Source organism: Ambystoma mexicanum, chromosome 6p (assembly GCF_040938575.1).
Source record: "Ambystoma mexicanum isolate Mex_15411 chromosome 6p, UKY_AmexF1_1, whole genome shotgun sequence".
NCBI classification, from domain to species: Eukaryota; Metazoa; Chordata; class Amphibia; order Caudata; family Ambystomatidae; genus Ambystoma; species Ambystoma mexicanum.
Window position 1 is genome coordinate 1,329,411,086 of NC_090935.1, and position 15,226 is coordinate 1,329,426,311.

Sequence of the window (15,226 nt, forward strand, 5' to 3'; positions counted from 1 at the left end):
CCCTCCCCTGTACTTGTGCAATCTCAATGTCACTTGGCCTAGTAAGATCGTTGTCTCTGTCCTCCCTCTGTTCCCCCTTCCTTGCCTCGTCGCGCCTTGAAACACTTGTGTATAGGTGCGTTACAAATGACATATATAATCATATTTGCCTTGTCGAAGTGACTTCCCTCACAGACATGGGAGCTGCCAGCCTATTGGCCAGCCCACCTGCAAAAGAACCAATCATGGGTGCCGGCAGGCGGTAGCCGGCCCACACCCAAAGGCCATCCCTAAGGCCCCTTTCTGCTCCCTGTCTGCTATCTAGATGGCCTGGGGGGGCCCTCACCTGCTGACTGGGAAGCGATCTGACCCTGCACTCTCCCGGTGCTCGCTGAACATTTCGTGACACTTTCACTTCCTTGCGGGTCAGTTGCAACACCACTTCCCACCCCTCTGTTTTTTCCTTCCCAATTCCTTCTGCATCGTGTTTCCATCTGCCTTGCTTTATTGTGCATTTAGCTGCACCCAGTGACTACTGTGTTTCCATCTGCCTTGCTTTATTGTGCATTTAGCTGCGCCCAGCGACCACTGTGTTTCCATCTGCCTTGTTTTATTGTGCATTTAGCTGCACCCAGCGACCACTGTTTCCATCTGTCTTGCTTTACTGTGCATTTAGCTGCGCCCAGCGACCACTGTTTCCATCTGCCTTGCTTTATTGTACATTTAGCTGTGCCCAGTAACCTCCCCCTGGTTCTCCACCGCGCTCCAATGTTCTCTCATTCCCCCCCACATGCCCCCTCCACTTCACCTATGGTGCTCTCTGTTTCTCCTATCTTTTCCAACTGTTTCTCTATCTACTACCCTTCCCTTCTAACTATGTCTGGTAGGAAGAAGTTCAAAAAGGATATCCTGGTCTCCAACCCAGGCCTCCCTATCACTGATACCTACACCAGCGCTTCCTCCAGACAGACCCTCACTGACATCCTCTTTGTGGTTCCTTCGCCAGACCTATGGACTCTTCATATGGTCTCTGTGCTCTCTACTTACTCATCCTCTCCAATAATGGTGGCACCCAGTGGGAGGCCCTCCTTGCTTCCTTCCACTCCTCTAAGGTCATCATAAATATTGACCTCAATGTCACCTTCTTGGTCCAAGGCCTCAGGCCAACCTCCTCCTATTTGACAGACGCTTCCCGCGCCTTATCAATTTCCTTTCCTCTCCCGCTGTCCCTTGTCTCCCTTCTTTGGCTTCTGTGCCACTTCTCTGGTGCCCTCTTCCTCCTCCTCAGCTACCTTGCCCTCTCCTCCTACCTGCTCTGCCGTCCATCTGGCTCCTTCTACACCTCTGCAGTGAGTACCTCCAGTTTGTACCCCCCCCCCGGAAGTCTTTCAAGGATGGCAACCTTCTCCACCTCGCCACTCTTAACACTCGCTCAGCTGTCAAACACACCTCTGACATCTGCCGTTTCCTGGAAGAACACAACTTGATGTCCTTGGTCTCACCGAGACATGGCTCATGGCCAGCTCTGTCACAAGCTTTGACACTCTCCTTCCTGATGGCTACAAGATCTTCTCTGCGCCCAGATCCAACCGCTCCGGTAAGGGTATAGCCTTGATCTTCCCGGAGTGTATTCCGGCCTCTATCATTCCTTTGCAGGCCTACTCTTCCTTTGAATGCCTGGCGTATTCCTGCCTCTATCACTCCTTTGCAGGCCTACTCTTCCTTTTAATGCCTGGTGTATTCCTGCCTCTTTCATTCCTTTGCAAGCCTACTCTTCCTTTGAATGCCTGGTCTGTAGGCTTTCTCTCTCCTGGCCACTCCGGCTACTATCTACCAGACACCAGGTCAGATCACCTCCGTCCTCTCTGAGTGAGCGGACCTCTCCTCCTCCCTCCTGGCATCAACCACTCCACTCCTCCTCCTTGGAGACTTCAACTTCTACCTGGATGCTTCATGTCCCACCACTGGACTCTTTTGCGAACTTTGCGACTTTCCCTCTCTCGCTCTGTTATTCCACCTGGCCCGACTCACTCTGCAGGGCACACTCTTGATGTTCTGATCTCCTCAGACCTCCCCCTCTCTAACCATCTCACCACTCCACTCTCCTGGAGTGACCACTCTCTCATTTCTTCTCATCTCTCTCTCTCTCTCTCTCTCTCTCTCTCTTTCTCTCTACCCGTCAGTCCAAGCCTACCCCCACACTGCCACTCACCGTCTCAGTCATTCGACCCATGAAGCGTATGTCAGTTGAGGCTTTCGCTGCATCTTTCTCTCCCCATCCTGCACCTCTGGCTGACTCAAACCCTGACACAGCCCTTTTCATGCTCCACTCTGCTATCTCTGATACTCTTAAAGTACTTGCCCCTGTCATGAGGATTCGCATGAAGCCTAAAATCAAGTGCATCTCCTGGTACGACTCAGACCTTGTCAACCTTAAACACAAGTGTAGGGTGGCTAAGAGGAAATGGTGGCAACCTGTACATCCTCTGACAAACTGGCCTGCTGCCTGCTCCAAAGGCAATATCGATTCTCTGGCCTCACTAAGAAGAGAGCTCACATCCAAGCCTGCGTTTCTGCAGCATCTAACAACTCGGCCAAACTCTTTAAAATCTGCAAGGAGCTGGGCAATCGTGCCGCAGTCTCTACCTCTCTTGTCCCTTGCCAGGCCCTCTGTATGGCCCTAGCTTCTCACTTCATCCCTAAAACTCAGGACATCCTGTCCATCCTCTCGGCTTCTCCTGCTCCTCCCTCCACTCTCTCCTCTTCCTCCGGCCCCCCTGCGGCCACCCGCCTCTCTTCTCTGACTTTCCTCTATTCTCCCCTGATGAGGTTTCAAGACAAGTCCGATCTATGAAAACTTCTTCTAAACAGGTTCTTCCAAAACCATCAAGGACCACATTGACACACTCGCCCCCGCCCTGGCAGACTTCTGCAACCACTCTTTCGCCTCCGGGACCTTCCCTTCCCCCCTGAAGCACTCACGTGTGCACCCTCTTCTCAAGAAACCCTCAGCTGACCCCTCCCTTCTGGCTAACTATCGCCCAATCTCTATCACTCCTTTCCTGGGAAAACTCCTAGAAAAGTTGGCCGTCTCCCAACTTAATTTTCACACTGAATCTGTTGGTTGTCTCCATGACGATCAGGCTGGCTTTAGAGCAGCCAGAAGCATGAAAACTGCTCTCCAGAACATTCATGAAGACCTGCTCTCTAACCTTGTTTCTAATCTCCCCTCTGTCCTCAGCCTACTTGATCTCTCTTCTGCCTTTGACACGGTCAACCATACCATCCTGCTCAACCAGCTCCGTGATAACCTGGATCTCACTGATCAGGCTCTGGCCTGGCTGACTTCTTTCCTCTCGGACCGACCCTCCCAGGTCCAACTTAGGTCCTTCCTCTCCTCTATCTCTCTCTCCACCTGCAGTTTTCCCCAGGGGTCTAACCTTTCTCCCTGGCTGTTCAACCAATACCTGGCACCTCTTGCCCACCGCATTGCCGTTCTCTGCTCCAAATTCCAGTGCTATGTGAATGACAGGCTCCCCTCTGCCGCCCCTTCTTCCTCTCTCATCCAGGATTGTCTGACTGCAATCCAGGAGTGGTGCGACACCAATGATCTCTGCCTGAATGCAAGCAAGACGGAGATCCTCCTCATCGGTACACCTGCACCCCTCTTTCCTGCCACTCTCTGGCCAGCCTTCCTTGGCCCTCCTCCTGCTCCCACCTCCGAGGCTAATAAACTCTGGGTTATCTTTGACTCCTTTCTCTCCTTCTCTTCTCATATTTTCGACGTCTCTAAGAAGTCTAACTACCAACTGCACCTCCTCAGAGGTATTTTTCCTTTCCTCTCCTTCCCTCAGAAGTTCACTGTATCTAGAGCTCTGTTTCTCTCTAGGTTTGACTACTGTAACAGCCTCCTTTTAAATTTGCCTGCCTCTACTCTCCTTCCTCTGCAGCTCATCCAGAACAGGACTGCAAGAACTTTCCTTGACATCAAGCCCAGGGATCATATCTCTCCAGCACTGAAATCTCTCCATTGGCTCCCAGCGGCTACAAGGATCAAATTCAAAACCCTTTGCATTGTCTACAAGGCCTACTGGGGTCTGGGACCAAAATATCTCCAGCTTTCTCCTCTGAAGTATTTTCCTACTCAAGCACTTCGCTCCTCCACCTCAACTCCTTGAGGGTCAGACGCTTTTCCAAGCAACGAGTTGGGGGCAGAGCTCTCTCTTCGGCTGGCACCTCCCTCTGGAACAGCCTCCCTGCCTCTCTGAAACTTGAGCAGAACCAGCTCCAGATCCGGAAGCAGTTCAAGATTTTCCTCTTTGCTTCTGCATTTTCTCTTCCGCTACCTTGCTGATCTCCTGTCTAATACTGCACTGGTTACCTGGCTACCCTCTGAACCACAGGCCCAGGTTCCTGCCCTCCCAGCTGCACACCTGCACTGCCCCCTAGCAACCCTGCACTTGGGGCTGTATCTGCAACCCTCTCATACTTGCACTTATCTATCACCTGTTTGTCTGCACGTAACCCTTGCACTGCCACCTGCTGGCCACACTTCTTGTTTTCAATGTTTGATCTTATATCTTGCACTTGCTCCTCCTCCCCTTCCCCTGGCACTTCTCCCCTTCCCTCTCTACTGCACTTGCGCAATCTCAATGTCACTGGGCCTAGTAAGATCATTATCTTGTTCCCTCTTGTTCGCCCTCCCTCGCCTTGTTGCGACTTGAAACACTTGTGTATAGGCGCGATATAAATAAAAAAAATCATATCATGATAACTTCAGGCCAGAGGGTCGCTGGAATGACGAGTCTGCACCCTCTCGGGAGTATCGTTTTGTCTTTTACTGCTAGCTCCTTGTGGCCAGTCTCTCTAGTTCGTCCCTGCACACTCCCGGATGATTTAGTACGGCTCGCCTGTAGTTTTTCTACTTATTGTTCTCTATCAGGCTGATCGCGAGGGGGAAAAGGAGGGATCTGCTGCGGATGCTGAAGCGATGGCTTCAAGGGAGATAGCCGGAAGAAGTGCATTTAATGTTACATAGTTTTTTTACTCAGTGTCTCCTGGCCTGGGCATAGGCTTGCCTGCTGGGTGTCTCGACAGGTAGTCTGTCGGGTTGTTCTCTCCTCCGGGCCTGTGGATGATCTCAAAATCATATTCCTGGAGCCTGATGCCCCAGCGTTCGGTCTGGGAGGGCATCTTGGTTCTGGGGTTCCCAAATAGTGATAACAGGGCTTGGTGGTCGTTGATGAGGGTGAACCTTTCCTCTATCACAAAGTTATGGAAGTGTTTGCACGCCCACACCACTGCCAGGCTCTCCTTCTCGGTCTGCGAGTAGGCAGATTTGGTCGGGGCCAATACTCGGCTGGCATAGGCCACAATGTGTCTGGGGTGCGGGTCGACTCACTAGTCTGAGCTAGTATCGCTCCTAGCCCCACAGGGCTTGCGTCCACTACGATCTCAGTTTGCCAGTCTGGGTCAAAGTAGGTGAGCCTCCTGGCTTCCGCCAGTGCCTGTTTTATTGTGTCAAAAGCCTCTCGACATATGGCTGACCATACAAACAAGGCATCCTTCTGCAACAGCCTACGTAACAGCTCAGTGGAGGCGTAGTGTGGGATATATCTGGCGCAATATCCCGCCATACCTAGAAATGATTGTACGTCCACTACTTGGCCTGGCTCTTGGAGATTGAAGATGGTGGAGACCTTTTCGGGGACTGGGATCATGCCGTCTACTGAGAAGATGTGTCCAAAGAACTTCAGCTTGGTTTTGCTGAACCAGCACTTGTCAATGTTGAGGGTCAGGCTTGCTCCTTGGACGGCAGCGCAAGTTGCAAGCAGCGCAGTGTCATGTTCCTCCCGTGACCTTCCAAACACAAGGATATCATCACTGTAATTCAGTGCCTCCCGCACCGGCCGGATGACTTGCCTGATGGCCTCTTGGAAGATCTCGGCTGCCGATGAGATGCCGAAGTTTAGGCGCTTGTTGCGGAAGAGGCCATCGTGGGTTGCGAAGGTAGTAATGCCCCTCGATTCGGGATGGAGCTCCATCTGATCATACCCCTGGTTGAGGTCAAGTTTGGAGAAAAGAACAGCTTTATTCAGCTGGACGATCATGTCCTCTATGCATGGCCCTGGATGTCGTTCTCTCTGGATTGCGGTGTTGGCCATCCTCATGTCCACACAGAGTCTCAGGCGTCCCCCTTCCTTTGGCACAATCACCAGCGGAGAGACCCATGGAGTTGGGCCCGTGGCTGGTTCGATGATACCGTCAGCCAGTAACTGGTTGAGTTCGTTCAACACAGCAGCTTGTAGGTGAAACCCTACTCTCCTCAGAAGTTGGAGGACAGGCCGGACTGACGAGTCTATGTGTAGTTTGACGGCGGGAACTTTCATCCTGCCTATCCCTTTGCACAGGAGCAGGAATTATTTCTGGATCATCTCTTTCGTGATGGGGTTCCCAGATGGGTGACTCTTCCACAAGGCACATACCTGACCTGTTGTGTCACTGGAGGGGTCGGTCGAGCAGATGGTATCACCTTCATGGACATGAATGTCAATGAGTCCCAGGCTGGACTCCGTTTGGTAGCTAAGTAACATCTCCCTTTGGTCGGGCTCCGTATTACATGGTTGAATGTGGTGATGGCCAATTCTCTGTGGAAGAGTCAGCGCCTGAAGAATCCGATGGAGTGTAGGGGAAGATCCGCTCCCCATTGAAAAATCTTGGACGTTGTTTGGGCTAGCGCTGTTCTGTCAGGTATTTGCAAACATTCCCCCCCCCCCATGATGTTCACAGTGGCTCCTGAGTCGACCAGAAAACAGAACTGTCTCCTGCCTATCCCTACAGGTATCCTAGGTGCCTCCCTTGCTTCCCTCTCATCCATGATGAAGTTTACATATTCATCCTGGGAATACTGGTCGTACGGGTCGCTCTCGTGTTCTGGTCATTGTGGTACCGCTATGTACGGGCTTTGGCGCAGTGGTGGTGGTCCATCAGATTCATCCCTTATTCTTGGGTTCTGTTCGTAGGATTCAAACTCTTGAAAATCGGCTTCTGGGTAGTGGTCCTCTACTACCCGTACGTATCGTCTTGGCCCTTGTTGGTATGGGCGCATCTTATATGCCGGGCTCTGTGGGGTCCAATTGTACACCCTGGGCGGGGGTGTCTGTGCTATGCGCAGTGTAGGGAAAGGTCTGCCTTCCCTGCAGACTGATTGGAAGTTGTCTTCTCTGCCACAGTTACTGCATCTCTGGGTGAGCGCGGGGCACGTCCCTGAGTGGGGGAATACCATCCCACATCGGTAACATTGCCTCTGCATTCTAGGGGCCGTCTGGTATCCCCCTTCGGAGCCCCTATCTCCAGTTCTCTGGGTGCTCGGCTGGACTGCTGCAATTAGCTCACCCTTGTCTTGTTTGGCTGTGGTGTTCCCTGACATCTGCGTTGCTTGTACATCCACTCTCTCGAAGATTCTGGGATTTTGCTGAACCTCCTCAATAGAGAGCGGTTTCTTGAGCAGTTGTTTCTTTAGCATCTGGGATATGCACCCTTCAATTACCCTCAGGCGGATTGCTTCATCTAACGAAAAGGCGTTGAACTACACTTTCATTCTCAGTCGAGTGATAAACTCGTCAACAGTCTCATCGCCTTGCTGGGTACACTGATTGAACATGTACCTTTCGTAGTCTCTATTTGGCTCAATCACAAGTCTTTTGTTGAGGACCATAAGGTGCTGCAAAATCAGACTGTTCAGCAGCGGGGATCGTCTTGGTGAGTGTCTTGACTTCACTGCCGGCTATATTGAGGAACATATTGGGTAGTTTCTGAGAGTTCTCCTCCCCCGCTGCTGTAATAAAATTGTTGTAGTCCTCTAGCCATTCCATCCACCGCGGGCCCTTGTCTACTTGCAGGGCCATGGAAAATGGGGGAGGCATGCGCCGCGCGGTGGCAGTGGACCTTGTGGGAGGATCCCATGCTGCCTGTGGTTGCAGGGCAGGATTGGATGGTGAGCTCATGGTGGCAACTGGGTCGACTTGGTTCCACTCCCACTAAATGCATGCTTCCCTGCAGACTGTGGAAGACAGGAGCGCCCCCTGTGGTGGTTCACAGTCGATGGGTAACCGGTGACTTCCCGTGTGGAGAAATGGCAGTTCCCAGAGGCAGGAGCGCGTCTTGGTGTCTGCTCTTGTCGGGCTTGCTGGTGAGAGTCAGTTCCAGCCACGAGGTGCTATGACTACACGGGCTGGCTAGGCCCACTTCATGGTAGCATTTGATGGGCGGGTTGCGTAGTCCAAGGGGGGCGCGTTGAGCTGCTGGCACCCTGGGCAAACAGGATGGAGGGGCGGACACCCACCTGCGGTTGCACATGCTCCTGCACATGGAAATAGTCCAGCTGCTGGCGAATTGCCGCGCGGCAAAGTAGGTGGCGGCTTTCTCCTGTTGCGCATGGTACGTGTGCGGATGAGGGGGCCTTGTGCAGGCCTCGCAGGGACAGCTGGATCGCTGGAGTGGGTTCGCTGGAGAAGCGCATGTGGTGCATGTGTGGAGACAGTTGATGGGATGGTCATTGGAGTGGGCACAGCGCAGGAGGATTGCTCGCGTGCCAGGAGGAGGAGGACTCTGGCGTGCTGCAGGGTCAGCCTTGTCGCCAGTTGTTGTGGCCGGATGGCCCACAGAACATAAGGACACACACCAGAGGGATATTAACAACGTCCTTCTTTATTCAAATACAACGGAATACTGAAATCCCTTTCCATTCCTCCTCCCCACTCCCACGTCAGAACCCCACGTGACCCGGTCTCTATCTTAAAGTGACAGGGCACAGCAACAATGGCCAAGAATACATTTAAAGAAAGTATATTACTGAATAGATTTATCACACAACACAGTGTGCAAATAGGTGCCACCTGAGTCAGGTCATTCCGACCCTGGCGGTAGGAGGTTAACAGCACCGGTAAGGATGCTGGTGCCGTTAACCCGCTAGCGCCCTATTACGAGGTCCCTTAGCGGGAGCCGCTAAGGGAACAAAAAAAGGGGCCCGCAATTAGCAGGCCCGTTATTTGCTCCATCCCCATTCCCATTGAGCCCTATGGGGGCTCAAATGGAAATGGGGATTGTTTTTTTGAATTTTAAGTCCCCATAAAAGGAACCTGGACCCAGACCGATTTTGGAGGCAGCCATGGTGCTAATGCACCTCCAAACTCGGAATGGCCCCCATTGACCTGTATCAAAACTAGATCTTCATATAGCCATGAGAGTGGGGGAGCAGGCTTCTACCAGACTTTCTAAATACTCTCTATCAAAGATCTGGTGCCTCCTTATCATTTTAAGTAAAACTGTATCTGCAATAAAGGCTGAAAGACGCTTCTGGCCTTGAAATAAGTGTAACACTTGCATTATGGGTGAGATCAATCAACTGCTTACCTTTGATGATCACAATGTATGGTACATTTGTAAACACTTTAAATGCAAAACAACACATCAAGTATATATACTTACTGGCCCATCGCAAAAACTGCCTGAAGGGTCCACTATGTGTTCAGTATTGGAATTTCGCCTCGTGGAACACTGCAGAGCAGTTAAGAATGGAGAGTCGAATTACCCTAGGGCAGTACATTTAAGCAAATGCATAACAGTGATTCTTTTCATTTGAAATTCTTTGGCAAAGATGCAGTGGATGCTTCTATTCGGGTGGCAACGGGACTGAACTACTGCAAAGATTGGAATCCAAATACATCATTCTAATGGCCATTGTTATAACTGAACTGAACAATTGCACATTGGAATCCAAATACATCATTATAATGGAAATGGTTCACCCTAAAGGACACAACAAGGATGAAGAACTATATGTAATTCTAGATGGAGCAATTGTCTGCCTGTGATAGCACCTGGACTTACGTACCAAGCCTGCAAACAGTCACTGAGAAATATCTTATGGTCCTCTATGGATTCATTATTAAATATTCAAAACATAGAGGAGACATTGTGCCAAAACTGTTAGAATAGAAGTAACCACTACTTGTTATTGTACCAGATTATAACATGCTTACAATGGCCCTCATTACGACCCTTGCGGAAATCGGAAAACGATGGCGGAAATGCAATACCGCCATCGAATAGCGCTCGGTGCGACTATGACCCGTCACCGCAAAGTACGAAGCCATTAGCGACACCGTAGTGAACGCCAACGCTAACTGCACCAAGCACGCGCGCGCGCGCCATGCAAAACCGCAAACACCACCATGGCGCAACGGTACGCCAATTCCGACCCTAGCGGACATGTACCCAACGCCATCAGGCATGGCGTAATGTACCATTCCGCCATGGTGAGAAGTACGGCATCGCGAATCAACCGTAAACGGCCCCACTGAGTGCCTGTACACCGCTCCCTGCCCACAAAGTACAACTCCCCGTAGGTGCAATGAAGTCACAATGCAACCATTGAAATGTACAAGTCACCCATGCATGGCAACGAACAAAAGAAACACAAGAGGGGCCAATGGGAGCTGCAGGGCACAGATGGCACGAATACAGAAGCCATCCCAATGGACATGACCACAGTCCCCCACCAAGAAACGCACGCAAACACAGGCACCTGTGACCAGCAATATTCCGAGAATCACATCATTCCACCAGTCCACCTGGCTGACCGGCATCTGTTACACAAAACCCAATCCCCCGCCCCTGAGCATGACAACATTCAAACTGTCATATTGGCAGCCCCCATCCCTGACCTCACGGGCTTAGTAGGCAAACGCGCCCAGTACAGTACCACGCAACTAAACTCCGAAGCTGGAACCCAATGCAGATCTCCTCACAATACATCGCCCCCCAAATAGGCATATGCCACATCACTTGCAAAGAAAAACGCTACACGGGCCAAATCAGAATAGAAATTTAATGCACATCAAAGTCACCAAGCCCATACAGCCATCAGGCCATGAACTCCTAAACACTAATCACCATTGTGGGCTGCATCCGCAAGAAATGACCAGCCACTACTTGTGTGTCGCCCTGTTCCCTCATGGTACACAGAGCCACATTCACGTACGAAAAGGCAACATGGAAGCGCACAGAACCGCAGGGCCGTCCCAATGGGGAGGCACTAGTCCAGCTGAAAGGCCGAAATGTTGCTCCGAGCCACCAGTACTGCGTAAGGGCATGTGGGCCATTGGCGATCGTCCCATAAGATCGTAATGCTGCTCCACTGATTAACACGAAGCAGCAGGTGTCGGGAGTAAAACCCATCTGCAGGAGTGGCATACAGATGGCAGTGGCAAAAGGGGAGGAGATACCTGTCAACCAAAGGAAAAGAAAAAGAACAGAATGGCCATCAGAACTACATTCCAACAACTCACTTCAATGATCACACGAAATCCACAGCCATATGCATGCTAGCCCACTCCAAAGGATCATCACCACCCCAAAACCACTTGCGACTCCTAACCATCTATATCGAGGTGCAAACACCATCACAAACGAGTGTACCTGTGCATGCGTCTGTCAAAACAGAATCCATCAGATGGGAATGTTAACGTGCATGGACACAAGTGTCTGAGGGCGCGTCGAGACAGGGAGGGCTCAACAAGGCCAGATAGACGATGGTCCCACTATGGCAGCCCTGCATCACATAGCGCAGGGGAGGCGGATAGATCCCAAGAAGCCCTGTACATGGCAAACTCTGTATCAAATCACCTGCCCATGCATCCATTCATCATTCCCTCATCCCGGAATCAAAACGCCTGAATAATTACTCACATAACATTAGAAACATCCATTGAGTCTGTGCCTTATGCAGCCTGCAAAATCCACAGTGCCCCAGCCCGTAATTCCAGTGTTGTGAAGTAACATGTATTTGGGAACGGCCGGCCTCATCGCCCACGTAGCAATTGCGCATCCCAAACTATTCATATCAATCATTGCTTCCTCGCCATGGGCCCTGTCTCAAGGACATTGAACAATAGAACGTTATATTTGCAGTCAGACCTGTGGGCATCTCCTCGCCGCTAGCTGGAAACCGAAAGCACCGCCCTTCGAATTCCACATTTGCAACATCACGCCGAAAAGGCATCTGTGGCCGTTTGAAATCACTAATTATTCCATCGAGTGCGGCTGTGTGTGAAAATGGCAACTGCCTTCACCCACAAATGGGACGCCCCGCCCGTCGTTGCAACTCGGTACAGTGATGCATGAGGGCCCACCGTTACTCGAGTACTACGTTCCACTGACCCTTCACAAGTCTGTTCGCGACTGCACAGATAGTATGTGCAACAATGGGACCACAGCAGAATGAACATGTCAACCAATGTTACACGGCCATCGGGTACAAATACATGATTGCAATAGCAAGATGCCATTCCCCGATTTGCAGCGTTGTGCGCGGGACGTGCTCGGCCAAAGGGGAGAGCAGTTTGCACAGGTGGAATTAATCACCACAGGTGGAGGCCATACAGCCTGAAAACACATAAATTGCACAGCCAGTCTCCTCCCACAACCACACCGAAATGCTACCGGCAGGACTCGCGATGTTGGCCCTGGGGGACCTGATAGCACTGCAACTACTCCAACTCCAAGAAGAAGACGAACACCAACTGCAACCGGCCGCACGAAGGAGACGCAGGAGGAGGAGGAGGGCAAGGCAGGGCCAGCAAGGGCCGCCAGCACAGCCACTACCACCACGCAGGCAGCCCGCAATCCCACGCCTCCGAGCACATCCGTTCAACCTCACTGATGAGCAGATCCACACCCTCTACCGTCTGGACCGGGACACCATAGCCGCCATTGTGGACATGACACAGGCTGACCTTGTCAGCATGATAGATAGCCCAACCGCCATCCCACCCCTACTGAAGGTGGTGTCTGTACTCCACTTCCTGGCCACAGGCACCTACCAGCACACAGTCGGACAGTTGCATGGCATTTCTCAGCCACTGTTCTCACGGACACTATTGCAAGTGCTCGATGCCCTCCTGCAGCACGCAGACGACTACATCTCTCTACCACGCTCGGAGCAGGAAATTACCAACACAAAAGTGGGATTCCATGCACTTGCCGGCATACCGGGTTGCATTGGTGCCATCGACTGCACCCATGTGGAATTGGTCGTCCCACATGCCATGGAGGCCCAGTACCGCAACCGAAAACAATTTCATTCCCTGAATGTACAAATGGTGTGTGACTTCAACAGGATCATTACACATTGTTGTGCCCGATTCCCTGGATCAACCCATGATTCTATGGTCTTGAGGAACTCTACAATACCACGCTACATGGAGCGACACGCAGGGAACAGATCCTGGCTACTCGGTGAGTCTCATTACATGCATGATTATGTGGGGTATGTGATTTGGCAATGACCTGGCAGGAAGGGGGGGGGTGTGCGTACGTAGCAATGGCATTCCACATCATACGTTTCTCGTCCACATACAGGTGATGCTGGATATCCACTGAAGAGATGGCTCCTCACACCAGTCCGGAACCCACGGGACCAGCATGAGGAGGACTACAACCATGCCCACTCACGTACCCGTGTAGTCATTGAACAGGCATTCGGCCTACTGAAGACTCGTTTCCGCTGCCTCAGCAGGTCTGGCGGGGCACTCCTGTACCGCCATGAGAAGGTTGCAAAGATGGTCATGGCATGTGTCATGCTCCACAACATGTGCGTACGTAGAAATGTGCCCATGCCCCCTGACGCAGAACTGCAAGCACCTGATGATGGTCATGATGAGGGTGGGGATGTGGCAGCACCTCATGGAGTCTGCGAGGCACCGGAGGCCCGTGACATTCGTCAGCATCTCATTGATGTATGCTTCTAGCACTCACGCCTGGTGGCTGATACATGGACACGGGACTCGTGGCACTGCATGTGTCTGGGACATGCACAATATGGACTGTACGCCTATGATGGCCTAGTACACAAAGATCAATGTCCACACATCTCATTGGTTGATCGTGCACTTTTTATGGCATATGTGATGTCATGTTGAACACCCTATCGACCCGCCACCCAAGTGAGCCCAACACACCCCCTCCACCCTCCTACCTCCCCCCCGAACACCAGTGTCCAAAGATGCTCATTGTCAGTGGGCTGTCGCTATTGCAAGCCCCCTCTGCGGGTATCAGGGGCACCCCTGCCTGTGGAGCGCAGGTTCCTTCCAGATCTACGTTGGGGGCTGCCCTGGACGGAACTTGCAACGGATGATGTGTCTGCCTGCTCACGTCCATGCATGTCCCTAAGGGTTTGCGAGAGCTCAGTGAGCACACGGCGCACTGCGGCAAGTTCGGCACATACGTCTTTGGACATCGCATGCAGTTCCCCCCTCAGGCTCTCGGTGCTTCTCTCCATTTGGACTCTCAGGCTCTCGGTGCTACTCTCCATTTGTGCCCTTAGCGTCTCTGTACCTCTCTCCATTTCTGCCCTAAGTGTCTCAGTTGATGTTTCTATGTCTGCCTTAGTGCCCCCACATTCATCGGCATGGTCCTTGAGGAGTGTGGCCATTTGCTGCTGTTGCACGATTAACTGGTCGAGGGACTGTTGCCTCTGCTGGGCCATGGCCATTTGCGGGGGTGTCACAGAGGGGCTGTTGTCCTCATGTTGCCTTGCCACAGGGCTTGTGGGGGATGGCCAGTCGTCGTCTTGTGGGTGCCCCTGCGTGGTATCCTCATGTTGTACGGGATGGGACAGACAGGGGGATTGGGACAGGTCATGGATGGATCTGACTTCGGCATCCCCGTTTTCTGTGTCCGAGCATGCTGCCATCAATGGGGTGTCACCTATGGTGCTGCTGCCACCAGAGGCAGTGCCTTCTGTGGCATCCATTGGGGGGACCTGTGGTGGTGGTGTTGTGGGCATGCTGGCTGCTGGGGTGCCTGTTGATGTTCCCTCCTCTGTGCTGCCACCTGATTTGTGCTGCTGCCGTGTCTTGATGCGTGCAGCTGAGGTGGAGGGTCTCTGGCCGTTGGTCTTGGCCCTCTTTGCAGGTGTGCTGGTAGGGGTGTCCTGTAGCTCGTCGTTTGGATCGGACCCTGTGGTGGAGTAAAGGAGGGCGAGGGTTATTGATGGGTCTGTGGGAATTGGAATGGCATTGTATCACATGCATTGGGGTGGTACCTGAGGGTGATTTGGGTCGGGTCCTTGGAGGTGCTTTGATTTGTGTGTGGAGTGAGGGTGCAGTTGTTTGGCAGCCTGCAGTTTGGGTGTGCCTGCTGCACGTGTAGTGCGTGTATTAGGGGTTTTTAATTATTTATTTAT

General features: G+C 52.1%; 1 protein-coding gene across 2 annotated transcripts in view; it reads right to left on the minus strand.

The window, feature by feature from the left end:
- Nucleotides 1–15,226, minus strand: part of LOC138510377 (coiled-coil domain-containing protein 171-like) — a 3,784,015-nt gene that overhangs the window by 2,644,109 nt on the left and 1,124,680 nt on the right. For both annotated transcript variants that reach the window (XM_069625990.1, XM_069625991.1), the window contains one exon: nucleotides 9,469–9,537. In XM_069625990.1, coding sequence (XP_069482091.1) covers nucleotides 9,469–9,537 — 69 coding nt within the window. The remainder of the gene's footprint in view (nucleotides 1–9,468; nucleotides 9,538–15,226) is intronic.